The sequence below is a fragment of the Leuresthes tenuis genome, unplaced genomic scaffold, assembly GCF_036924035.1.
Source record: "Leuresthes tenuis unplaced genomic scaffold, fLeuTen1.0.hap1 SCAF_11, whole genome shotgun sequence".
Lineage (NCBI taxonomy): Eukaryota > Metazoa > Chordata > Actinopteri > Atheriniformes > Atherinopsidae > Leuresthes > Leuresthes tenuis.
In genome coordinates this window covers 28,338,844-28,364,961 of record NW_027325365.1, presented here as the reverse complement: position 1 = coordinate 28,364,961, position 26,118 = coordinate 28,338,844, and the positions used below count along the sequence as shown (strand labels likewise).

Here is a 26,118-nt window from a genome sequence, read left to right as displayed (position 1 = left end):
AGGTCGTCCAAAGCCGTCTTTTTTGACTTGAGGATTTCAATATATCCTCGATCTCCTGTGGACTCGCTCTCACACTCGAGATCCACAATGTCAGTCTCCAGATCTTTGATAGACCTGTGAATGTTACGTGTGACATTGAGCGTGTGCTGTTGACAAAGAAGTCTAATCTGCACCTTCGCTTTTTCTCTGTCTAAAATCATTCCAGAAAAATCTTAAAACCTCCCTGAAAGATTTATCAACAGTTAAAACATAGTTAAAATGCCAATATGCGCTTTTGGGTAAAATGTTCCTAATAAAAGCGCTACATAAAACCAGAGAGTGATCAGTAAAACCAACCAGTAAAATCTTACACGTTCTGACGACACTGACTCTGTGTTTGAAAGCATAGAAGCGATCAAGTCTGGCCGAGGAGATTCGGTTTTCACTAACGTGGGACCATGTGTACTGTCTGCAGCCTGTGTGCATCCTTCTCCACACGTCCACCAGGCCATGGGAGGAGACCAGGTGCCTCAAGGCATGCTGGGATGCTGGAAGAGGCTCTGCTTGGTTTCGATCTAAAATGTCATCATCAGTACAATTAAAATCTCCACCCATGAGTAAAAAATCCTCCGAGCTGCAGCTGTTTAAAAAATCATTCAAGTTCTCCAGGAAGCGTTTCCTCTCTGTACCGTTGTTAGGAGCATAAATATTTATAAAAACCACATTAAAACGCTCAAAATGGGCTCTGACTAAAAGACACCTCCCCTCCACAACGTGCCGAACCTCCACAGAGGTTGGAGCAAATCCTCTAGAGAACAGGAAGCCCACTCCTCCACTGAGGTTGGTGTGATGGCTTAAAATTAGCTCTCCTTCCCATTCTCTGCTCCACTCTGCCTCAATTCCAACATCACTGTGTGTTTCTTGTAAAAATAGAACATCAATGTGCTTTATCCTAGCTGTGTCAAATACCAGTGCCTTCTTCCTCTCTTCCCTGGCACCATTGACATTCAGACTTGCTAATTTAAAAGTGTCCATAATGACGACAGAGATGTTAAAATGCACAGTGAACACAAACAGTGAAATAAATAGAAATAAGATCTGTGGTTTGTTTATCATTAAAGACCGAGTCGTTTCCTGACTTTCATCATTTGCTTTCTGAGTCTGTATACTTCTTGGTCAGTCAGGTCTGATTCAGCCCTTTGCTTTATTGTGGTTCTGGCGGAATTATAAAAACCCTGCAGGTCAGTGAAGTGCTGTTCTAATATGAGACCCTTCATGCCTTTGGTCTTCTGTAAGAACACCTTCAGCATGGTAGGAGGATACACCTGAGCAGCAGCCTGCTGGGTGTGAGACAGCACGCTGCTGCTGTCAGACACACACCCCTCGCTGTCGCTGCTGTCAGACAGACAGGCAGGTCCGCTCCCTGCAGCACCCTGCCCCGTGTGCCTGCCAGTCGTCCGGCCTTACTACTGGCCATCACAATCATCAGTATCACCACAATTTTTCTTTTGGAGTGCTTTTTTTAGAGGAGCAGAACTCCCTCCAGCCTCACAGGCCTCCATATCCTCAGCCTCAGCTACTGCACCCCCCTCGCACAACTCATCTGCTTTTATTTCTATTTCACGTGTCTCCATTGCTTTACCTGTTTCACACTGGTCGCCTGCGACCTCGGACTCTTCACACAGTTCTCCTGTTATATTACCTGCCTCGCCCAACTCACCTACATCCTCACCTGCCTCTTCCAACACACTTACTACTTTATTTTCCTCACCCACTTCACAACCAACATTACCCATCTCACTCCTCTCAACCGTTTCACCCACCTCTGTGACTAATTCACCCGCTACTTCACCAACAGTATCGCCTGTCACCTCACCCGTTTCACACCCCCCATCTTCCCTCTCACCACTCACCTCAGTGCTCCCTCCAGCTTGGCTCTGGATCTCCTCAATCTGCCGCTTCCCTGCGGTTCCTGCAGTTTCCCCCGCAGCACTGACCCTCCCGGTATCGGCATCGGCCACGCCCGCGCCCGCTCAGCCGGAGCACCGCGGCTTGGACAGGCCCTGATCAGGTGTCCCTCCTCACCACACAAAAAAGCACTTGACAAAGTATGATGTCGCAAACAATATGTATTCAAAATCGTCCACACGGAAACGATAGTCGAACACTTCTTATTTACTATTGAGGATCACGTAGAGCTGCCTGCGGTGAGACACCAAGTGTCTCAGCAGGGGAGACTTGCAGCTCGACAGAACCTTCCTGATTGGTGACACTACCTTTCCGTGTCTGGACAAATCTTTCATCAGGAATTCATCACTGATGAAAGGGAGGACGTTTGATAAGGTGATTCTTGTGGCCGGCTGCGTTAACGGCAGCACCGGCTCAAACATCCTGTTCACAGTGATGCCCGTCTCCATCAACCTGTTTACCTGCTCCACCTTCTCTACAAATAACACTACCGCCTTGTTCATGCGGGCAGCAGACTTAACTGAGCTGTGCCCAATCATGTGCCCCACGGCCAGCGTCACCTGCTCCACGCTGCACGGAGCGCCGGCACCAACCCTGATGCCGTGCTTCCGGGACAGCATGGAGAAGCCACTGGACGCCATTGTGGCCTCCCAGCAAGGCTGGGAAGCACACCTAACAAAACAACAAAAAAGCTAAATTAAACTTTCAACACACTGCAAAGTACTCAAAACCAACACAACTAATGAAACATTAAACAAATTAAGACAAAGATAGAGATAAAAGGTAAGAAAATCTCTTTCACTCCAAGTCTTTCTCTCAGCTCCACTTCCACACCTCTCACACGAAGAAGATTTTTAGATTTTTAACAGCACTTTATTTACACTGTGTATCAAAACACATTTCACAACTTACTCAACAATAAAAGGATCAATCAATTATTTTAGAAAATGTGCAAATTGCAGTTCGTCTTCAGCCACCTGGCATAAAATCCCCTCATGAGCCCAGTGATGTGCAAATTCTGCAATGTTGACGGTGACTCTGGAAGCAAAACTCCAGCCTCAGCCTGGCTTTAACGTTGTACCTCCACAGAGTCACAGCATCCAGGGTCGATCCTCCCTGCAGTTTGTCCCTGCGGGTCAGATAAATGGACAGTTTGGCTTCGCCTACTAGAAAGTTTAAAAGTTGACATTTTTGTTTCTCAGTTTTTCTATATCTGACACCACAAATAAAACCAGGGACAGTAAAAGTAGCACCAAAGAGGTTAAAAACACGAGTTAAAACGATAAAAAACTCTGTTAACCTATTGCACTCAGTAAAAACATGAAAAATGTTTTCGGGCAAACCACAGAAAGGGCACTCGTTTAAAACACTGAGTAAAAACGGATAAATAAGCATTTGTGGCTATGGCATCATGTAAAATCCTCCACTGGAGATCTCCAGTTCTCCTTTTTATCGGAGGTTTATATAGAGTTCTCCATTGTGGGCTCAGTCCACTCAGCCTTTCCGTCCACACACTCTCAGCTCTATTGACCAGTTTAGTCCTGTGGAAGTTCTTCACACAGTTCATGTACAGCGTCCTTTTATCAGCCTTGTGTAGGCTTAGCTTGTCCTCTCCGCAGACTTTCAGCATCGGGCCGCTGAGCTCTGTGAAAGTTGGTTCCAGGTCTATCTCCGGGTACGGGTCTGTGGTGTCGGGTTCGGCCTCTCCTCTGCCGTACCTGAGGAGAAGGTCTCTCTCTGTCTCTGTCAGCCTCTTCCTCCATAACTCTCTATCAGGCGGACAGAGCGCACCCCCAGAGTTGAGCCCAGCGCCTGGCTGCCAGTCAGTGCAGGTCCTGCCGCATCCACCAGTTGCTCCAGACAGACGACCTTTGACCTGCACAGCGCCCCCGCCAGCCCAGGCACGGTGCTGCAACACACATCAAGTCTGGCACCACATATCAAAGGCTCTTTTAACAACCAGTACAGAGAGTCACGCTTCCCGCTCACGTTATGTTTAAACATCGCCCATGATTTAAAGCTACTCTGATAAAAAGGAGGCAACCCACTTACTCTTAGAGAATTAAAATCAGTTAAAAACAGAGCAGCATCCAGCCCCAGGTTGTTGACACGCCTGAGTATGCAGCTGGCCACATCCCGCCACACCAGATCTTCAGGTCCAGTCAGATACCTCTGAATGAACTGGAGCCTGAAGGTGGCTGTCCTGCTAGCCAGGTGGACCAGGCCCTGGCCCCCCTCATCTCTGGATAAAAACAACACACACTGTGGTACCCAATGAAACTTATCCCAAAAGAAACTAACCATCTTTGCCTGGATCTCCGCAACGAGGCCCGATGGAGGGTCCAGGCAGGTCAACTTGTGCCACAATAAAGAGGCCACCAGGTTGTTCAGGACCAGCACCGTGCCTCTAAAGGACATTTTACCGTGGAGCCATTTCCACTTGGCCAGTTTGCTGTCGACCGTAGTGTTGATGTTGTCCCAGTTTTTCTTTGTGAAATCATGGTTGTCCAGATAAATACCAAGGTATTTTAAACCTTCTTTTTTCCATGTTAGGCTTTGAGGGAGAACTGGGAGGCCTTCACGCCACTCGCCAACAGCCAGGGCCTCGCTCTTCCTCCAGTTCACCCTCGCAGCCGACACAACAGAAAATTTCCCAACAACAGAGTTTAAAATGTTCACATCCTGTTGGTCCTTGATAAAAACAACAACATCGTCGGCATAAGCAGATAAAACAACACGGCTGTTAAAACCAGGTAAAAGCAGGCCTTGAACAGATGATCTTATCTTTTGTAGGAGGGGTTCCAGGGAGAGTGCATAGAGCATCCCAGACAGTGCACAGCCCTGCCGGACGCCTCTATGCACCCTAAAAGGAGCACACAAGCCACCATTAAACTTCAGCACACTCTCATTGTCACTGTACAACACTTTGATCTTGGCTATAAGACCTGCGCCAAACCCAAACCTCTCCATGACCTTCCAGAGGAAGCTGTGTTCAACGCGGTCAAAAGCCTTTTCTTGATCTAATGAGATCAATCCAGTGTTTATGCCTAATGAACTGGAGACCTCCAAAACATCCCGAATAAGGTAGATATTATCCACCATAGACCTGCCGGGTACACAGTACGTCTGGTCCCGGTGGAGAGTCTGCTCCATGGCTCCTCTCAGCCTGTTGGCTAAGACTTTGGACAGTATCTTATAATCTGTACAGAGGAGAGAGACAGGACGCCAGTTTTTGATGTCTTGTAGGCAGCCGGTTTTCAGTAAGAGGGTGACTACCGCTCTCCGGCAGGACAGCGGCAGTGACCCAGACACCAGGCTTTCCTCAAAGACATCCAGGATGTCTTGGGCCATGATGTCCCAGAAAGCCTTATAGAACTCCACAGTGAGTCCGTCTATGCCCGGAGCCCTTTGCCCCTGCATGCTCTGCAGCGCGGCGTGCAGCTCCTGTGGGGTCAGTGGCTTGTCGAGCTGCGAGTTAACTTCGTCAGACAGCTGAGGAAGCCCACCACAGACTTCCTCCATCAGCTCCTCGTCCTCCTTGTGCTCACTCTTGAACAGCAAGGCGAAGAACTCCACAGCTCTTTTCCTTATAAGACCCGGCTCTGTCAGCTCCTGTCCTGTCTCCGAGAGCAGAGAGTGGATCTGTCTCTTCTGCCCTCGTCTCCTCTCCAGTGCGAAGAAGTAGCTCGATGGAGCATCCATCTCCCTGATGTCTTGTACCCGGGACCGGACCAGTGCACCCTGTACTTTAGTGTCCAGCAGGTTGGCCAACGCCGTCTTTTTTGACTTGAGGATTTCAATATATCCTCGATCTCCTGTGGACTCGCTCTCACACTCGAGATCCACAATGTCAGTCTCCAGATCTTTGATAGACCTGTGAATGTTACGTGTGACATTGAGCGTGTGCTGTTGACAAAGAAGTCTAATCTGCACCTTTCCATGGTCCCACCACTGCCTCAGACTGACATATTCACTTTTCCTCTGTCTAAAATCATTCCAGTAAAAGTTTAAAACCTCCCTGAAAGATTTATCAACAGTTAAAACAGAGTTAAAATGCCAATATGCGCTTTTGGGTAAAATATTCCTAATAAAAGCGCTACATACAACCAGAGAGTGATCAGTAAAACCAACCGGTAAAATCTTACACGTTCTGACGACACTGACTCTGTGTTTAAAAGCATAAAAGCGATCAAGTCTGGCCGAGGAGATTCTGTTTTCGCTAACGTGGGACCATGTGTACTGTCTGCAGCTTGCGTGCATCCTTCTCCACACGTCCACCAGGCCATGGGAGGAGACCAGCTGCCTCAAGGCATGCTGGGATGCTGGAAGAGGCTCTGCGTGGTTGCGGTCTAAAACGTCATTATCAGTACAGTTAAAATCCCCGCCCATGAATAAAAAATCCTCCGAGCTGCAGCTGTTTAAAACATCATTCAATTCTCCAGGAAGCGTTTCCTCTCTGTACCGTTGTTGGGGGCATAAATATTGATAAAAACCACGTTAAAAAGCTCAAAATGGGCTTTGACTAAAAGGCACCTCCCCTCCACAACGTGCCGAACCTCCACAGAGGTTGGAGCAAATTCTCGGGAGAATAGGAAGCCCACACCTCCACTGTCTCATTTCTATCATCACTGTGCGTTTCCTGTAAAAATAGAACATCTATGTGCTTCATTCTAGCTGTGTCAAATACCAGTGCCCTCTTCCTCTCTTCCCGGGCACCATTGACATTCAGACTTGCTATTTTAAAAGTGTCCATAATGACGACAGAGATGTTAAAATGCACAGTGAACACAAACAGCGAAATAAATAGAAATAGGATCCGTGGTTTATTTAACATTAAAGACCGAGCTGTTTCCTGACTTTGATCATTTGCTTCCTGAGCCTGTATATTTCCTGCTCAGTCAGGTCTGATTCAGCTCTTTGTTTTATCGTGGTTCTGGCTGAATTATAAAACCCCTGCAGGTCAGGGAAGTGCTGTTCTATTATGAGACCTTTCATGCCTTTGGTCTTCTGTAGGAAACCTTTCAGCATGGCAGGAGGATACATCTGAACAGCAGTCTGCTGGGTGTGAGACAGCACGCTGCTGCTGTCAGACACGCACCCCTCGCTGTCGCTGCTGTCAGACAGACAGACAGGCCTGCCTTCTGCAGCACCCGGTGTGCCTGCCAGCCGTCCAGCCTTACCGCTGGCCATCACAATCACCACATTCTTTCTTTTGGTGCGCTTTTTCTGAGGAGCAGGACTCTCTCCAGCCTCACAGGCCTCCATCTCCTCAGCTTCAGCTACTGCACCCTCCTCGCACAACTCATTTACTTGTATTTCAGTGTCTTGTGTCTCCAGTTTTTTACTTATTTCACACTGTTGGTCTGCGACTGCGGACTCCTCACACAGTCCTCCGGTTACATTCCCTACCTCTTCCAACACACCTACATCCTCACCTGCCCCTTCCAACACACTTATTATTGGATGTCCCCCATCCACTTCACAACCAACATTACCCATCTCACTCCCCTCAACCGTTTTACCCACCACTGTGATCAATTCACCCTCTTCTTCACCTACCCTATCACCTGTCACCTCACCCGGTAAGAAAATCGCTTTCACTCTCAGTCTTTCTCTCAGCTCCACTTCCACACCTCTCACACGAAGAAGAAGAAGAAGAAGAAGAAGAAGAAGAAGAAGAAGAGGCAAGGTGACGTTTAACTATTTGAGACGTCTTTGCTTCAGAGCATCATTTGAAACAGATGTCAGACCGTTGTTGTATTAGAAATACTGCTGGGTTTATTTTTTTGTAAAAAGTAGATATCTTCTTAAATCTTAACAGAGATTTAAAAAAAGACTTATGCTCTTCCAGGTGCATATTAAGAACTGGTACCTTGGTCCAAACAAACAGTTACCAGGATCTTCTCACTTCTCAAGTCTGTAGTGCTACGTGAGCCAGAAAACAAACTAAGCACAACAAAACAAAAGATATTTCAGTTACTAAAAGGCCCCAGGGAAATGGAGCAAGCAATCAAGGAATCTTGTTGGAGTAGCTATGACAGAAGATACTCAGGTGTTTCCTCTAATAAACCTTGTCTTTGGATTCCCGTTGTAACACGGTCAACTTTTCCTTAAATCCTTCTATCAAGGTCAAGGTAAAGTGCTTAGGAAAGGTGCCATTTCACTGAACCCTTTGTTGGGTGTACTGGGTACTCTTGGACTGTCTCTCACAGAAACATAAACGCAAAGAGAAAAACAAAAAAAGTTGAAGAATTTTAGTTTGGGTTTCTTTCTTTCTTTCTTTCTTTCTTTCTTTCTTTTTTTCTTAGTGAACATGTCTCAACACTCCAGCAGTAGGTGGCGATAATCTGCCTCAAACGTTAAACGCCAACGTCAGAAAGCAAAAGAAGAAGAAACATTGAGAGTGTGTGTGTGTGTGTGAGAGAGAGAGAGAGAGAGAGAGAGAGAGAGAGAGAGAGAGAGTGGAAGAAGAAGAAGAAGAAGACGTAAGGAAGCGCATCTACACAGCTTTGTCTGTGGGCCTTTTTGGTTAAAGAGTAGTTCACGGAGGATGGCTGGAGAACGGTAGCACCGCGACCTGCATGCTCACACACACAGGTAGGTTAGAAGCTCATCTGAACGCCGCACAGGTTTAATGATGTGTTCAGCGGGTTATCAGCTTGTGTAAATCTGTATTTATGTACACATGCAGCTGTGATATCAGCCAGGGTAGCTTCATCAAAGACTAGCTTGAACTTTTTGGTGTGCTGTAACAAGTGTGGAGGACGTTTTCAGTTCAATGACAGCTGTAACGTTAAACGTTCCCCTGACAGATCTACTGTCATTTCGTCTGGTATTCGGGGTGGTTTGGGTGGTCTAAGTTCCAGCCCTCAGCACGACGTCTGTAAACACTCAGGAAGGGCCGTCCACATCAGAATATCCAGAAAACTATAAAAAGATAAAATAGTTGTAACTGTTATTCCAGCTCCTGTGGATGTTGAATTCCACACCACATGTCTGACGACAATGGTAGTGGAAAACTGTGGATCACTTTGATAAAGAAGAGTTCAGCCAACATTTCAGTGTGTCTTCCCTGATGCTGACAGATGGATAGCTGCGGGCATCAGCTGCTCACTGTTTTCTTATAATTTATTTTACTATAAAACAGATAAAGGTTTATCTTTATAAAGGTATAGGAAAAACATTTAGGCACAAAGGTAACACTCAATAAGGTGTTGTGTGCTACTATGGCAACTGGTCCCTCATCTCTGGGATGTGGTCCCACCTCTCTGTCATAGTCCATTCAGCTCCATGTCTCCTCCAGCGTTCTGCTCATCTGTCTGTTGACACCCAACAGAACAGAATCTAATGAGCTGTGACCTCCATCAGTTCATATAGTCTGCAGCATTATTTCAATATGCTACTTAGCTATGTCAGATCACTGTGGGCATTGGATTCTGTTCTGCATGGACCATGCAGTGAATGTGGATGAAACAGAAGCTGCTCAGCATCAGAAGCATCTTTCTGTCCACCTTCTCTCCTGTCTCTTCTCCCTCGATCCTCCTCTCACTATGCTCCCAACCAAAAGGCAATTGTAAAATCTGAGTAGAACTTAACGTGTAAATGAAAGCATATCTGTGTAACATTAACTTAATATGAACCTGTGGTGGGAAATGAAGTCAGGTAGGGTTGTTGTGGTTACAGTGGTTGTAAAGGCTTTTGCAGGCCAGAAGGTTTGAGGTTGATCTTGTAAGTACAATACTACAATAAACAAAAACTCCAACAGAAAATCCACAATCCATGTCATAAATTCTGATATACACACACACACATACGCACCCTTTCTCTCTGTACCAGAACAGCCAGTAATAACGCCAAAGAGACAGCTGGCCAATTTAAAAAAAAAAAAAAAAAAAAAAAAAAAAAAAAAGGTATGGAAACTTTAGTGGCAGGTTTAAAAAGTAAGTGAGACCAGGTTCATTTGATGATAATACTGAAATAAAAGTACAAATTTCACAGAAAATTATGGTCTTCTCCACTCTGTGAAGTAATGTCAGGAGGGAGAAGCCATTATTAGGTTGTGTATTTCTCCAATGCTAGACACACAATGTTCATTTTAAGAAAGTCTTACTCTGGTGGCTGCAAAGAATGATAAATGATAACATGCACATCTTGCATGTTGGGTTACCTCCCTCCTCCAAGCTGGGTGGGTTTCTTCAGTACTTGAAAAAACCCAAACAGCCCACTTTGTGATAACTGACAGGAAAAGTTACAAGCTGTAATGTAGCTTTTTATTTTATATATATTTTTTCTTATAGTCAACTTCTTAGAGTCATTCTACTGTTTTTTTTGTTTTTTTTTGCATAGTCACAACCTGACTGAAATATGTGACCAAACAGGGAGGACACACACAGCTTTGTTCCTGCTAATTGTTTAAATTAAATCAGAAAAAATAGACTAAGTCTGTCAGTAGATCAGTTTAAGTCCCTTGTTGAGACAGGTTCTATGTGTGTGTGAACAATTGTATGTGTGCCCAACACAATCAAATTGATGCCAGTTTGCCATCCAGGACAAAGACTCATTTATAAGGTGCAGAGTGCAGTCAGACCAGGTGCATTACATCTCTAATAAGGTCTCACCTCCACCCATAACTTCAAGGAAAGTTGCAGAGTTTTTAATCATCGGAGGTTGGCCTAAAGTGAGTTTTGCCAAATTACAAGTCCCCTCTTATGTTAGTCACCAATGCAGAAATGAACAATTTGACAAAAGCAGTTGATCTGTTATTCACAAAACAACAAGCCATAGCTTTCATCTCCCTTTCCTCCTGTACTTGGATTAAGTCATCATCTTTTTTTTTGTTTTTCAGAACTGAGGTTCATTCTTGGAAACCATAACCTTTAGAATAAGTGAAGAATAAGTATGTGTGTGTACACAATTTGTATACATGTCTGAGCAGTGACATCGAAGTGATGGGGCCAAGGAGGAAGGCATCTAAACTCCAGTTGTTAGAGGGTGGCAGTGGAGGGGAACTGCTCCTGAGGTCCACGGAGCCCAAAGACTACATCAACGAGTTGTCCCATGAAGTCCTTTGTCATATATTCAGGTAAGCAGTCATCCACCAAATCATGTTTTATACTTATATGCTCAGTATAATAGAGGTTCAACACTATGTACTATCAAGTTGAAAACCCTGCATACGTTTTTAATTTAAACCTCAAAATGATTATTATTTTAAATTTTGATTTAAAGTATTGATTTAAAGAAATTCATAGCACCAGACATTAAGTAGGTGGATTTGATCCACTCTTCACTTCGCTTTGTCAAGTAAATTCACTTCATATGTATTTATGAAGTGACACTTTTTAACAAAAAAATATCATGGGCATGTCCATAGAAAGAAACCTAACAGGTGATTGCCTCTATTTAACAAGCAGTCGGCAAGAGTTGCTGACAGCAGTCAAGTTGCAGCCATGGTTCAGCTTCTATATGGTGCTGATGTAGTGTCCAGACCCTCTCAAGTTTTCCACTTTTTGTCTTTTTTTTTGTCTTTAGAGCTTGAATAAGAATAACTGCACTGGACTTTTATCTTGGTTTTTGAAGATGTGTCCCCTCTCATATAGAGGGTTTTTTCAGTTACTAACCAGTTGGTGTGGAGTATTGGCTCACAAGTGTTGAAAGACCATTCACACTTGGCGGGTTGTCAAGGTCACATGTGTATCACATACTCAGCTGATCATTGTCTATCATTCTCACCTGTGAGTTGTTTACCTTATAACAACCTAAGTTGACCAAAGTGTTTTACATAAATAAATAAATAACAATAAAATCCAAAAAAGAAATTTAACAAATATATGCAATTGACACACAAAGACAATATTCATTTCACCCAGGTCCGAAAGCCTGGGAGAAAAGGTGAGTTTTAAGTAAGGATTTAAAAATGTCCAGAGTTTCTGAAGACTGGATATGCAGCAGTAACCCATTCCACAGCTTAGGGGTAACCACTGCAAAAGCTCGATCGCCTTTAGTCTTTAGCTTTCATTTAGGCACATCCAAGTATAGTTTATTAGCAGACCTCAGAGCTCTGATATGGTCTGTGAACATATATCAGATCAGCTAAATACTCTGGGGCCAAACCATTCAAAATTTTAAAAACAAACATCAGGATCTTAAAATCAATTCATCAAAGACTAGTGCAGGAAGCCAGTGCAGAGAGGCCAGAGCTGGGGTTATATGTTCCCGTTTTTTTGTACCTATTAAAGGTCAAGCAGGAGCATTTTGTACACGCTGTAGGCGTTGCAGAGAGCGCTCATCTAAAACCACGTACAACGAGTTGTAATAGTCCAGTCTTGAAAAAATGAAGGCATGAATCACCTTTTCCAGATCATGAGGAAATAGGTATGGTTTTACCCCGGCCAGAAGTCGCAGTTGGAAAAAGGCACTTTTGATTACAAAGCCAATTTGCCTGTCAAATTTAAAATCACTGACAAGAGTGACACCAAGGCTCTTTATGAGAGCTTATAAAATAATATTTCTGTCATTTAGGTTTAAGTCCAAGTCTTGATGTCACTTATACAGGCAAGTAGAGTTTGTACAGAGTTTTTACAGTTTGTACGGGGAGATAAATCGGAACATCATCAGCTTAACAATGAAAAGATGTTTGCAGAGAATGGATCCAAGGGGCAACATGTACAGTGAGAATGATAAAGGGCCTAATTTAGATCCTTGAGGCACCCCTGAAGTTGGAGGGGTCACACTAGAAGAAAATTCTCCTAAATGAACTGAGAAGCTCCTGTCAGTGAGGTAGGACTGAAGCAGCATGAGGGCAGTACCCTTGATACCAACGTACTGTTCCAGGCGTGACAGCAGGGTTCTGTGATCTACTGTGTCAAATACAGCTGTGATGGCAGCACACCTAGAATCAACAGTTAAAATAAGATCATTAAACACTTTTAAAAGGGCAGATTCTGTACTATGTCGAGGTCTAAAACCAGGTTGGAATTTTTCAAGAATGTAATTTTTCTCCAGAAATGATAACAGCTTGGTGGCCATTGCTTTCTTTAACACCTTTAACAGAAAGGGAAGTTTAGAGATAGGCTGAAAGTTAGTGAGGATAGATGAGTCAAGGCGAGGCTTTTTGATTAGTGGCTGCACTATGGCATGCTTAAAAGGATCTGGAAAACAGGCTGAGCTAAAACAAGCATGAAACAATAACAAAATGAATGAGCCCACTGAATTAAAAATCTTTTTAAAAAGACGCAGGGCAATGCTATCTGAAGGGGAAGTTGTGGGCATAGTTTCTGCACTACATCCAACAGCTGAGACAGCGATACGGGTCAAAGACTGCAGGGCACATCGGGGGGCCAGAGGGGTCAGAAATAACAAGAGGCGTGTCACCACGCCACCACCTCCGCAGAGCAGAGATCTTGTCAACAAAGAAGTCCAGAAAATCGTTGCAAAGAGCAAGTAATGGTACAAATCAAAATATCTGTTCAAAGATCACACACATTTAAACAGGGGAGTTGCTCTTAAGTATCACCTTCCCAGCATGCAATGACATGTCATAGCCTCTTGAACATCTGCCTTTTCAAGCTGGGACCGATACACCTTTATTATGCATCGTGCAGTACTGGGGTGGAAGTTGGTCTGCCTCTGAGCAGGAAAAGGAGTTAGTAACAGAGGTGAAACTATCCTACCTTCTGTGTACTTACATACAAGCTGGAATCATGGAACTCTCCCCTCTTACCAAAGTCGTCACTCAGCTGATTCCGCTACACAAGTACAGTATGCAACGGCACAACAGGACTTATCTGCCCTCGTTTGCCATGTGTGAAATACAACAGAAGCTGGTTGATGTAGATTTTTTTGCACTAATAAAATGCATCTCGTATGAAAGAGGGTTTTGATTCTCATCCCCTGGCAGTTTCACAACCATTCACACCTTGGATCCTGTGACCAAATCATGCTCTTTCAGACAGGTAAATAACTCACAGGTGAGAAAGACTTGAACGACACACACTTTGGTCAGTCACTCAGTGACTCACCACCAGTTATGTTAAAACTGTTCTTGGTCACAGAAATGCTGATAACGCATAGGGAGGGGAATTGAGAACCAGTTCTCGAAGAGAGCCAGCTCCCAGTAGTTCGATTCCGTGGAATCGTTAATCCGCCTGCCTAACAATCCAATTTATAGGTTCTGCTAACGTCTTACGCATTTGCACGATGACATCATGTGCACACTTCATATTTTGGCTCAGAATGTTTCCAACATGGCGTCAAGGCGGAAGCGCTCCAAAGGTTGGTTACATTTCACCAGAAGGACAATAATAGGGCCAGTTGCAACACATGCGTTGCTTTGATCATATCAAAGGGGGAAGTACCTCCAACATGCGAAAACATTTGACCACACAGCATGCAATTACTTTGCACGAATGTAAAGTCTTTGACACGCTGCTAAGCAATGGCGGCGACTCTTCGTTGGGGAGCTTATGCCACAGCATCTTCTGTCTCAAAATTCCCAGGTAACGCAGGGCTCTCAAGTCTTCCCACATTGAGCGTGACAGTCACGCTGTTCGTTTTGGAAATTTGTTCTCAATTTGGAACTACACAAACACGAACCATGTTACCAGCAGTAGCAAACTCCGTGTGAAGATAGCGGACCTTCACAGAGCATGGAGTAAATAAGCTGTGCTGCAGCGGCATGCGTCAGTGACTTTATCCCAAGTGACCCGGGTGTAGAAAGCCCCCAATAACAAGAGCACATTAGTTTTGAGCTAACAGTGCAATCGTACACGTTCATTCATTAATTTGTCTTAAAGTATTGGTGAAATAAAGACAGATAATGCCTTATTTAGAGGCTGTATTGTCTATGCCTTGTTCACTCCCGTTATATGGATATACACAGATCTCGAGTGATCTAAATAGCATCCGAAGGATGCAGACTTTCACCAAAATGTTATCGATGAGTAGATGAACGTATTTAATGTCAGAAATAAAGTCCAGGTTTAAAAAAGAAAACGAGCTTCCCCTTTAAGTCTGCCAAATGTTGCTCAAGGGCAGTGGTTCAGTTAGACTCCCTCATGTGGCAGAGAAGGGTATTACAAAAGCAAAAATGTATGAAATGTGGAATGAAAACCTTTTTTTGGTCAGGCTTAAAAAAAACAACAGATTTTTTAACAAGCAGATTTTTTGCTTTCAAGGAGAAAAGGTCAGACTTGGAAAATGGATGACCAGAATTTATTTTATTTTTTTTTTTTCTTCATTTGGCTCCCAGGGCTTTTGACAATGATTTCAGGTCATGAAGCAAAGTCATTTGATCAAGATTAAAATACTGGACCGCAGTTTTCAGCAACCTCTATGGATGAAATCAGGCATTTTAGCGAATGGTTTCATTCTTCTGCAGTGGCAAAGTGACTACTCAGGATAAAGAAAAAAGGATGAGAGTAATAACTTGTTTCAGCTGTTTCAGAGTGCTCAGGATTTCAGACAGGTTAAAGGTTTACTTTCTAAGAAGACAATATCTATAAGAAAGCATTCAGAAGGTTTTGGGTAAACTCTGAAAATCCTGAAATGTCCCCGCCAGAGTCTGGACCTGTACATTGTTGAGTATATCTGGACCCAGTGCTCGGTTTTGTCCACACCACAATTAGGGTTACCAAAACTGGCCTAAGCAACAGAGGATCAGAAGACATCAAGCTTTTTTTCACTAAATCTCATCACAGATTTAGAATTTTATAGATAAAGAATGTAAAACTCATCTATCAACACACAGTCAAAATAAGACTGTCCAGAAGTAAACACCAAGAATAAGTTATGGATAACTGGAAACAGTTTGATTTACCATGAATCAAATTGAAAAATCTGTGTCAGTATCAAGAGTGCGTGTGCAGGGAGACAAGCAAGAAATAGAATGATATCACAGATGGCGGTTGGAATACTGAAGGTTCAGCTTATTCCTCCTTTGGATTTGGACACCCAAACCTGTTGACTGTCAACACCTATCGGGAACTTGAAGATGTGAAGAGAAAGCCCAGCATTCCCGACATCACAAGAAGCTGATACTGGGGTACCACGGATCATCGGGTATTGCAGTAACTTGTGGACTTACCAAATGCAAACGCATTCTTGCATATTTTTTTGTGATATCGATCTTTTAACTCAATTTAAGTATTTTCATTAGTGGTGTCTAACCGTGGGGGCCCGCTGTAGTGTTTTTAATGTCATGTATTTTACAGTTTTACATTTTGGTGTGATGCAAGTTCCATGAAAGCAAAGATGGCGAAAAAAAAATCCCAATTCAAATCTTCTTTCTAAATATAATTGCTTAATATATCTAAAGAAAATCAAGGTGATTGACAGTGTTGTAAATGATCTGAGGCTAAGGGGCAAAGTGCTTTGAAAATTCTAACATGTATTTTGTTTTGTAGGTACCTTCCCATGAAGGATATCATGTGCATGGAATGCTTGTCTAGAAAGCTTCGAGAAGCAGTAACTCTGTACCTGCGTGTAATCAAAGTCGTAGATCTGTGTGCTGGTTGTTGGTGGGAGTACATGCCTTCAGGTAAGATGACCCAGTACACCCAACAATCCTCACATAATCAAAGCTTGTTCACTCAAAGCTTTTTTTTTTTTTTTTTTTTTTCTTAAAGGAAATGAGGTGTATTATGTAACAAGCATGTGCAGTCTGAAAAGTTAGTTACCTGGACTTTAATGTTGCGTTAATTTCACTGCTATGTGGCAAAAACACGAGACAACTTTGACTGAGACGTCATCTTAGCTGTATGGTGAGTCGTCCAGGAGCAGTCGGTAAGCAACATCCTTGCCCAAGGAAAGTTTGACATGTAGTCCTGGGAAGCCAGGATTGAACCACTGACCTCCTGATTCTGATTAGCAGACAACTGCTCTTCCTCCTTCCTTCCGCCTCTCGATACATTCTGCATCCAGGTCTGATCATGTCTTGAGAAACTAGCTACTTCCTGGATATCTTTTTGGATGCTTCACAGCTGGCACCGAAGTTGAACTTGATTTGCTTGTGTGCACTCCTTTCTCCTGTTCTTGGCCTTAACCCCTTATTCTGTGTGAAAGCAGCTTTATACTTAACCCTAGAGCCAAGGTTATGGAAATGAGGTCTAAGAAAAACTGGGGATAACATTGTATGGACTGTATTCTGAAATAGCTGGTTGGCACATTCCAGAGTGTAAATGTAGAATACCATAGATAGTAAAATGTTTTTGTTGTATATCCTTTCCTTGATTTTCAGTTGGGGGTGATCTTTTTCTGCTTATTGAGTTAAATGCTCTATTTGTTTTTTGATGTTTAGGTTTTACCGATAGCAGCTTTTTAATCCTTTTGAAAAAGATGCCTGATCTGGAGCAACTATATGGCTTACACCCTCGCTACCTGGAAAGGAGACGAGTTAGAGGTTATGAGGCTTTCAGTATACCTGGAGTCCTGGAGGCACTACAAGCCTGTCCCAATCTGCTGGTCAGTATGTACTGTGAGCATGGTGTGTTATCACTGTGGGATATTGTATGTATTGCCTTTCAAATTTATTAACATTTCTATTATTTTCACACTTTTGTTACAATCTGAAATTTTTTTTTTATGGGGGGTTTATATAATTTGATCAACTCAACTATTTGTCTATTGTCTGTAATCTATTTGTATTGTATTGTACTTACTTTATAGTGAAACAAGCTAGATGTAAACAATAGAAACAGAAAACCTGCACTCAGGTCAAAACGTACAGCTCCCTTTTACAGCAATTACAGTTGCAAGTCTCTGAGTCTCAGATTGCTTGTGGTAGTGTGTCACAGACAGAGTACAGGTCTAAGTATTGAGTTTACTTGTAGGGTTTTGTAAGTTAGCATAGTCTAGTTGTCAAGAGAGGCATAAAGGGAAAGGGGTCACATTTTTTTTTAAAGCTAGCTGAAATATCATCCTGTAGGGACTTCGCTGCTCTGTATGTGTGCTGGTTTGAAAAGCTAAACATACAAGATACAGTAATGTGGATTGTCAGCCTGAATTACAATATTTCAAAGTTTATTTAGCTTTATTATATGACCTTTTTTTTTTTTTTTTAATAATAACGATTATTATTAACGACTTGACTCCATGTAATTTCAGGGTGTGGAGACATCCCACCTGGAGTTAGTGGAAGCCATTTGGAACTATATGCCTCAGGTTCACATACTGGGAAAGTTTCGCAACCGCAACGGGGCTTTTCCTATTCCTGCAGAGAACAAACTCACCATTCCCATAACTGCCAAGATCCAGACCCTACATCTCGTGGGTGAGTGCGACATCTTGACCAATGACATAATATATTACTGCCACTGTATCAGAGCTGAAGTACAGTGTGTTGAAAGGATCAGAGATACTGGATGCAAATCAGAGTTAAATCTCAGTGCAGAGGGTTTGTGATAAACAAATGGGCCTGCTTTTTTTGTACTCGCATTTTCAGCTCTAATTTGAAAATCAGCTTTGTTATAATCAATAAATTGTGTGTTGTAGGTGTGAATGTCCCAGAGATCCCCTGTGTCTCCATGCTACGGCACCTTTACCTGAAGTGGGTCCGTTTTACCAAACCACAGCCATTTAAGGACTTTTTGTGTGTGAGCCTGAGAACCTTTGTCATGCGGAACTGTGCGGGACCAACCAACTCCCTCAAATATGTGCCTCTAGTTACTGGTTTAGCATCAGCCCGGAACTTAGAGCAGCTTGAGCTGGTCAGGGTTCCTTTCCTGGGAGGGCTGATCCAACATGTTGTGGAAGACAGCTGGAGGTCAGGTGAGTTAGTTTTCCAGAGTCATTGGTATGTTCTGGAAGTGTTTCTCTCTCTCAATAAATAGAATATTGCTTTTCTAGGATTTGTTTATTGGTGACAAAATCTTTTTTTTTATACAAGTTCAACCTGCATATTTGTATTTACCTGCATTCACAACTAAACTGCATATAAACACACCAGATGGAGACATTTACAATGCTTCCATCTTTTCATCTTACACAGTGATAGGTCAGCTCCTACTTAAGAAATTATGACTCAGTGTTTCCCCTGCAGTTAGGACCGGTACCTATGAGCCTTTCTGAGCATTGCACCACAGCTTTAATTTTCGCCAATTTTTCAGACATACTGCAGCGTGATAGAGGGCTTAAATACTAATTGTTAACAACACAAGGTTCAGTGTTACAGAAAGCAGTTGTTGGCTTCAACCATCTTAAGTCTAAGGTTGTGTCCGAAATCACTCCCTAACCACTATATAGTGACCACGGTATTTTGTAGTGGTGTCCGAATGTTTAGTGATTATTGATGTTCATCATATAGTGCACTGAATGTATCCCACAATTCACCACGAAATGTAGTGAACATCTGATAATCACTTACCGTTTTTTTTTTCCGGTGAATTGCTCGTAGTTGCGAGACAAATTTGTGAGTTATTCCATTGTTTATTTTATTACACATTTAAAAACAAGTCAATTTAAATGGCTTCCTACATTTATTGTTAAAAAAACAAACTGCATATAATTAAACATTCCAGTAGGTTACACTGTAACTTTTTGTTACTGAAGAGCCAATAGAATAAAATATGAAAATATGCTTCAATAGTAAACAAAATATGAAAATAAAGATTACAGGACTTTAATCAAAATCTTCTAATTTAACAAAAATACAGTAGTAAACGGACAAGTATTGTGTGAGGCGACGTTAATGTGGTATGTTTTAATTGTACAACAGCGATGACGTAATTACCAGTGCCAAGAGTAGTGTCCGAAAGTGTCGAAAGATTTTTCTGTTTAGCTCACGATATAGTCCACTACATTTATTTCTCTATGTAAGGAGTAGGGAATGAGGGAGTGATTTCGGACACGACCTAATAGTTCTCAATAGATGATTTAACATCTTCACAAAGGTCAGGAGACAATACAGGCGGTTGTAGCTAAGGAGGAAGAGCAGTTGTTCCGTCCACAGTGCACATATCAAAATGTCCTTGAGACATTGATCCCCACTTTTCCTTAACGAAGCACTGTGTGTACTGTATAGACTAAGAGGTATTGTGTGTGTGTCAACGAGATTAGAGAAGTGTTATGTAAATGCAGTCCATGACTGCTCTCAAGACATTGGAAATAATTTTAAAAATTCCACTTTGATGCCAGATTTTCAAATCCCCTTAAAAGCGGAACTCTGGTATTTTTAAACCTAGAACTTATTTCTGGCATATCTACTCACCGAAAACAGTTTGGCAAAAGTCGGCGTCCTTCCGAAGCTATTTAGATAAGTCGCGATCTGCGTCTATCCATGTAACGGAGTGAACAGGGCAATGATGATGCAGCCTCTAAATAAGGGATTATCTGTCTTTATTTAGTTCCCCTTTAAGAGAAATGCTAAACGCAAGGAATGTCCCAGGAAGCAGGACAGCCAGTTATAATTCTGAAGCAGAGATAACATAAAAAACATTTTAAAAAATGAAGGAGGTGCATCACTTCACTGGGTGTGAGAGGCTCAGGGTGACTTCCCTATTGGAGGATACGTTTCTCTGTGTATCCATGACAGATGCTTAACTGTTCTTGAACTCCTGGTTCACCATGATGCCACGTGTTCAACTGCAGTATCTGGGTCAGTACGGTTCTCAGTGGCGACATGCATGGCTGACTTTTCAGAAAGAAATTACCTCTACACCTCAAAACAAGTCGAAGAGACTAACGGAGGCCAAGGATCACCGACACAAGGATGACTTGAACAGAATCTTATAGACAGACAAAACATAGGTCAGACTCCTTGGTTCAAATTGGAGTGTCCAATTGCGGCTGTAGCTCAGGAGGAAGAGCAGTCGCCCCCCAATCGGAAGGTCGGTTGTTCGACTCTGGCTTCCCCAGGCTACATGTCGAAGTGTCCTTGGGCAAGACACTGAACCCCACGTTGCCTCCCAGTATGGGGTATGAATGTCTGTATGTATGATTAGAAAAGCACGTAGTTAAGTATCTTAAGACGTGCTGTATGAATGTGTGTGAGTGGGGTGAATGTGGCATGTAGTGAAGCGCTTTGAGTGGTCAGTTAGGCTAGAAAAGCGCTATACAAGTACATGTCCATTTACCATTTAAAACCCTTGTGAAGCACAAGGGCGGGACACGGAAGGTTTTGAGGTATTTTGCTGCAGGCAGAGTTGATCTTTATCTTTATCTTTATCACGCCATCTCGCAGTGTCTTGCTTTACTATCAAGAGCTCATTTGATAGGTCCCAACTTTGTCATACAGCAAGACGGTGACTCGAAGTACACCTTTAGGCTGTTGAAAAACTACTTGGAGAGAAAAGAGAAGGATGGTGTGCCATGGGTCATGGTAGGGCCACCTCTGTCACCCGATCTGGACACCATAGAACCTGTTTGGGATGAGCTTGATGGAAGGCTTAATCTGAAGTTCCCAATAAACAGACACCTGCTGTGAATTGGTCTTCAAACATTTCTTCACACCACTCACCAGGTTTAACATGCTTTTTATGTGTTGTATGCTGCTCTGTTATTATCTTTAGGAACACTACTTTGTTCTGTTATAGCTCACAATCAATTCTATCTACTTAATGCCAACTAATTAATTCAAAGTAATTTAGATAGTCTTTAATACCATGTCTGTATCTTCCCAGGAGGATTTCGTAACCTCCACACCATTGTATTTGGAGCTTGCAAGAATGCTCTGGAAGTGGACTTGGGCTACCTCATCATCACTGCTGCTCGCAGGTATTCAACCAGTCATCACTTTGTTTCAATTACTGAGAGGGAAAAAATGATGCAAACATCTGCATGTACAGAGTGGATACATAGACGTGCTTTGTGAGGATTTGTTTATGAATGTAAACCATCTTGTAGAACCTAGACAAGATTAAAACGTGCAATACAAGAGCAGACCATTTAAAATGGCAGGATCAGCTACATTCATGTTGCCGGTAGCAGTGTGCAGAGGTAGCCACACAAGGGGAATTGTATCCAGAGACAGGGGGGCTGGCTGAACACTAGTGTAGGTTAGACACATCTCGACTCAGAGCGACAGGTTTTTGTTTGGTGTTACATTGCACTGTACTGAGCTGTACTCTGTACTGAAAGCCAGTCACACACTGACTCAGCACAATCATCACTCCATGTACACACACGCACACACACACACACACACACACACACACACATGCTGTACTGCAGTGATAAAGAGCTGCACCCGCCGGTGTCAAGGGTATACATGCAGTAGAAAAATGGCATACATCTTACAAGTTTTGTTGGGCCCCATTTTCTGATAAGCACAACTGTCTGAGGAATCTTTGAAGGCCCTGTGAGCCAAAAAGCAGATCAGTGAACAACCTGTGGTTGGCATGTGCTTTGAAAACTTTTCCAGCCCTGAATGAACACTTACTGCTTGAATCAAGAAGTGCCTGCAATTACTGCAGAGTCATTTGATGTGGGACTGAAAGCCGATTGAATTCTTCAAGTTGAACCCAAAACACTACTTCTGGGGGATCTGTTGAAAAAATTAAAAACACAGCTTTCTAACAAAGTTTGGACTAATTTACAGAGATCATTCAATAGGCTGTGCTAAGAGGTCCATCATACACCTCCTTCACCTATCTCTGAGTCAGTCTCAAACACCGTACAGAGAGAGGTGCAGGTGTATGTAGGTGTGGGTATATTGCTGCTTTCAGACTGAAAAAGTACCGTCTTGATTAAACACCAGAATATACCCCTGATCATGCCTCTGTCCTGCTGCTGTCGGTAATCTGCATTACCAACACGGAGCATCCACCTTTAACACAGCCAGTGTTTACATGGACAACCACTGCGGGGGCAAAATGAAGATAACTGGATAAAATAGCAGTGTAGCATTAGAAATGTCTCTTGGTTATGATTAAACTGCCCTGCGATAGCAATGATAATTAATATTTTTGCAGAAAAAAAACTAAATCCCAGTGGGATGTTTTATGTTGCCTAAGGTCAACTGTTACAGTTCACCTGTCAGTCAAAATAATACTTCTGAGAAGTGTTTGAAGTCACCAGCTCTTCATGTGTCAGAATTGTGACTTTGGACATGCCTTAAAAAAGCACACAAACAAAGCCAAAAAAAGTCATACTCATATATTTTTTCACCCTTGATTACAGCACACTTGAGCTCTGTGTAAGGTGTCCTGCAGTAAATCTCTAAGACTGGTCTGGGCTCTGTGGTGGCCGATCCATGTGTGAAAATGGTGTCTGGTGCTGACTGAACCACTCTTTCACAGTTTGACCTTTCTTTTCAAATCCTGATCATCCAGTATATTCATGTTGTGAGCTGACCTAACTTTTTGGACTTACGACATGATGCTGAACCTGACCAACTGAAACAACCCCAGAACAAAACACTGCTCCTACATTTAACACAAGGCATCTCTATGAAAAGGGTCAATCTGGACTTGTCAGACCACATGACCTTTTTCCATTGCACCAGAGTTTAATCTTTATGCTAACAAACTGAAAGCTTGTTCTGACTGTCCTAACTGATAAGTGTTTTTATTTTGGCTATATAGCTGTTTAGTCCAAATACGTAGAGTATCCAAATTTTATGATTAAACATTGCTGTGAATTCTACTGTTGCTCTTCTTTGGTTTGATGTCATCAAACATTTCAGTGATCTCTGATGACAATCATTCATGATTATCTGTAGACCACGTTCCTCCTTTAAAGGAGCAGTATGTAAGAGCCGCTGTTTGTCAGATTCTGTCATTTCCGAGTGCGTTTAAACGGTATTCGTTAGATTCTGTCATTTCCAATTGCACATTGAACGCAACACTCCATGCTTCAGAGAAACTAAGATGGCCTGACACACTACCCAACACATCCATCACTCAAATGTGTCACGATGTCTTCTCCATCGAGTGAAACCACCTTCTCACGTTCTGAGGTCACTTTTAGAGATATAAATTATAAATAGATGTTACATTTGGTTAGACATTCTGTGAAAATATAACTTACAGTGGATGTCATTGTTAGTTGTTCTGCATTATATTAATGTTTTGTGGTGGTCTGCAAAGTAGCAGTGATGTGAATAAAATGTGAATAAAAAGGCGAAATTTAAAGTAATAAAAACGTAACGACTCGTTTCATAGGGTGACTATATAGCACTAACAACATAGTTATATGTATTATATTCCATTTCTGTTAATAAATCACCATAATTATTACACACTGCTCCTTTAAGATGTCGTCATTTTTTTTCTGGTCAGGCAGGCAGTGTATTTTGAGCCCTGTGAGCTAGTTTAGATAATTTGAGGCTTGCTATGTTACAATTTCTACCTAACAGTGCAAATGTTTGCTAGAAGATAGGATAGATCTATATCGGCACCAGACACTGTGTTTTCTATTAAATCTGATCCACAGCTGACACACTGACATACTGTTGGCGCTACCCCCCTGCAGACGTGTCTCCATTCATTAGGAAAAACCAGTGGACTGTGGTGTAAAGTAATTACTGCACAAGTTGAAGTGAACTGAACAATGTGCCACTTATCTTGCAGCAGAAAAGGGTGTCAAATGATGAATTCCGTGTTTTAATGAAGACATCATTTTCACTTCATTATCTGTGTCTTTAACAGGCTTCATGAGCTGCGTATCCAGCCCTCTCTGACTAAAGATGGAGTCTTCTCAGCTCTCAAAATGGCTGAACTTGAGTTTCCTCAGTTTGAGACACTTCATCTGGGATATGTGGATGAGTTCCTTCTGCAATGTTAGTTTTTTTTTCCCTGTGAGGATGGGGGTGCAAATCTGCATGCATACTGACAAACAGGGGCTTCCCGTTCATCACTTTGAATGGTACAAAGTGATTTTTATGGGGTTAAGACTTTGTCTTAGGATGAGGGTTAGAATTAAGTCATGGTTTGATATTCTGTTGCGGTGGCTAGGTTTACGGGCCGTGGAATGTATTGTGTTAATGGACAGTCCTTTGAAGTAATAACTACACAATAACTGCTTAGTTGTTTATCCCGCTAAGTCATTCAGTATTTTTGGGCTGGTTAAAGTTTATTCATTCAATGTCATCCACTGAAAATACCACATTTAAAAAGCAGTGTATGAATTTAATTTTAGTGTAAACCTTAAAAGCAGAGGAAAAAAAGAAGAAAATTGAAAATGTTCATGTCTTTTATTGCTTAACTGCAGGTAAGATGAATCATTCAGAGCTAGTGAAGTATGGTCTGGCTGATGTCATTGAAAACCCTGGCATCATCACTGATATTGGCATTAAGGTGGTAAATGAGGTCTTCACTAACATTAAGTATCTGCACATCTACAACTGTCCACACCTTCATAACCCTCACCACTGGATCACAGGTAAACTTCTGCTCACATGGCTGGCATTTTAAGTTCTTAACTGGTGAAGTGTTGTACTGTGCTGTGGAACTGCTCCTGTAAGTTCTGCCTGTTGCTGTTCACAGATCAGTCCAGATGGAGCCGTCTTGTTGATCTCACTCTGGTTCGCTGTCATGCTATCAAACTGGAATCTTTTTCCCACTTTATTGAGTTACTACCCTGTCTGGAGTTTATCTGTCTTGACCAGATGTTTAGAGAGCCACCCAAGGTAAACCATGTGACCATAATGTCTCACACATATTGTACACCTCTTGTATCAATTTTGAAATGTACCGTCATGTGAATAAGTGAGTTTATGCATTGGACATCTGGTTTCTTGCATAACCGAGGAAGCAAACTTTTTGTCTGAATCGGTACCTAAAAGTGATGCTAAAATGGACAATTTGATTGTTGTAGTGTATCATTTGAGGGTAAAATACACACCAAGGGAAATTAATGTATACCAGCAGTCATTTTTACGGCAAACTCTAGTAAAAAGATTTTCTAAACTGTCTGTTTAGCTATTCTTTAGTAGGACCACATCTTTTCTTTTTTAACCAAAGTGCTTAAATATGGGATAGGTTCTTCAGATAAAGAGCAGTAACACAAGCATTCATACATCCGAATAATAATAGAAATGCTTCCTCAACATCATAAAGTGTCTGCCGTCTGTGTCTCAGATGGGCTGGTGTCATTATCCATCTATGAAATCTGATTCTCCTTCAGGACTTCCAGCAAAACAGAAGGCAACAAAATCACCTGCCCTCTGATTGGACAGCTCCATAGTGACTGAGTTATCACTGTCCAATCAGTCTGAGGAGAACAAAAGGGCTCAAATTC

The 26,118-nt window shown here is 42.4% G+C and overlaps 2 protein-coding genes across 2 annotated transcripts in view; both read left to right on the top strand.

The window, feature by feature from the left end:
• tmem129 (transmembrane protein 129, E3 ubiquitin protein ligase) overlaps positions 1 to 8,211 on the top strand; it is a 149,911-nt gene extending 141,700 nt beyond the window's left edge. The window contains exon 8 of the transcript XR_011917829.1: positions 8,198 to 8,211. The gene's annotated coding sequence lies outside the window, so the exon portion shown is untranslated. The remainder of the gene's footprint in view (positions 1 to 8,197) is intronic.
• Positions 8,212 to 8,416: 205 nt separating this feature from the next.
• Positions 8,417 to 26,118, top strand: part of fbxo38 (F-box protein 38) — a 38,026-nt gene continuing 20,324 nt past the window's right edge. The window contains exons 1-10 of the mRNA XM_072396252.1: positions 8,417 to 8,544; positions 10,883 to 11,029; positions 16,350 to 16,483; positions 17,243 to 17,406; positions 18,049 to 18,214; positions 18,436 to 18,711; positions 21,561 to 21,654; positions 24,528 to 24,658; positions 25,090 to 25,260; positions 25,365 to 25,507. Of these exons, the coding sequence (XP_072252353.1) occupies positions 10,896 to 11,029; positions 16,350 to 16,483; positions 17,243 to 17,406; positions 18,049 to 18,214; positions 18,436 to 18,711; positions 21,561 to 21,654; positions 24,528 to 24,658; positions 25,090 to 25,260; positions 25,365 to 25,507 (1,413 nt within the window). The 5' untranslated portion in view covers positions 8,417 to 8,544; positions 10,883 to 10,895. The remainder of the gene's footprint in view (positions 8,545 to 10,882; positions 11,030 to 16,349; positions 16,484 to 17,242; positions 17,407 to 18,048; positions 18,215 to 18,435; positions 18,712 to 21,560; positions 21,655 to 24,527; positions 24,659 to 25,089; positions 25,261 to 25,364; positions 25,508 to 26,118) is intronic.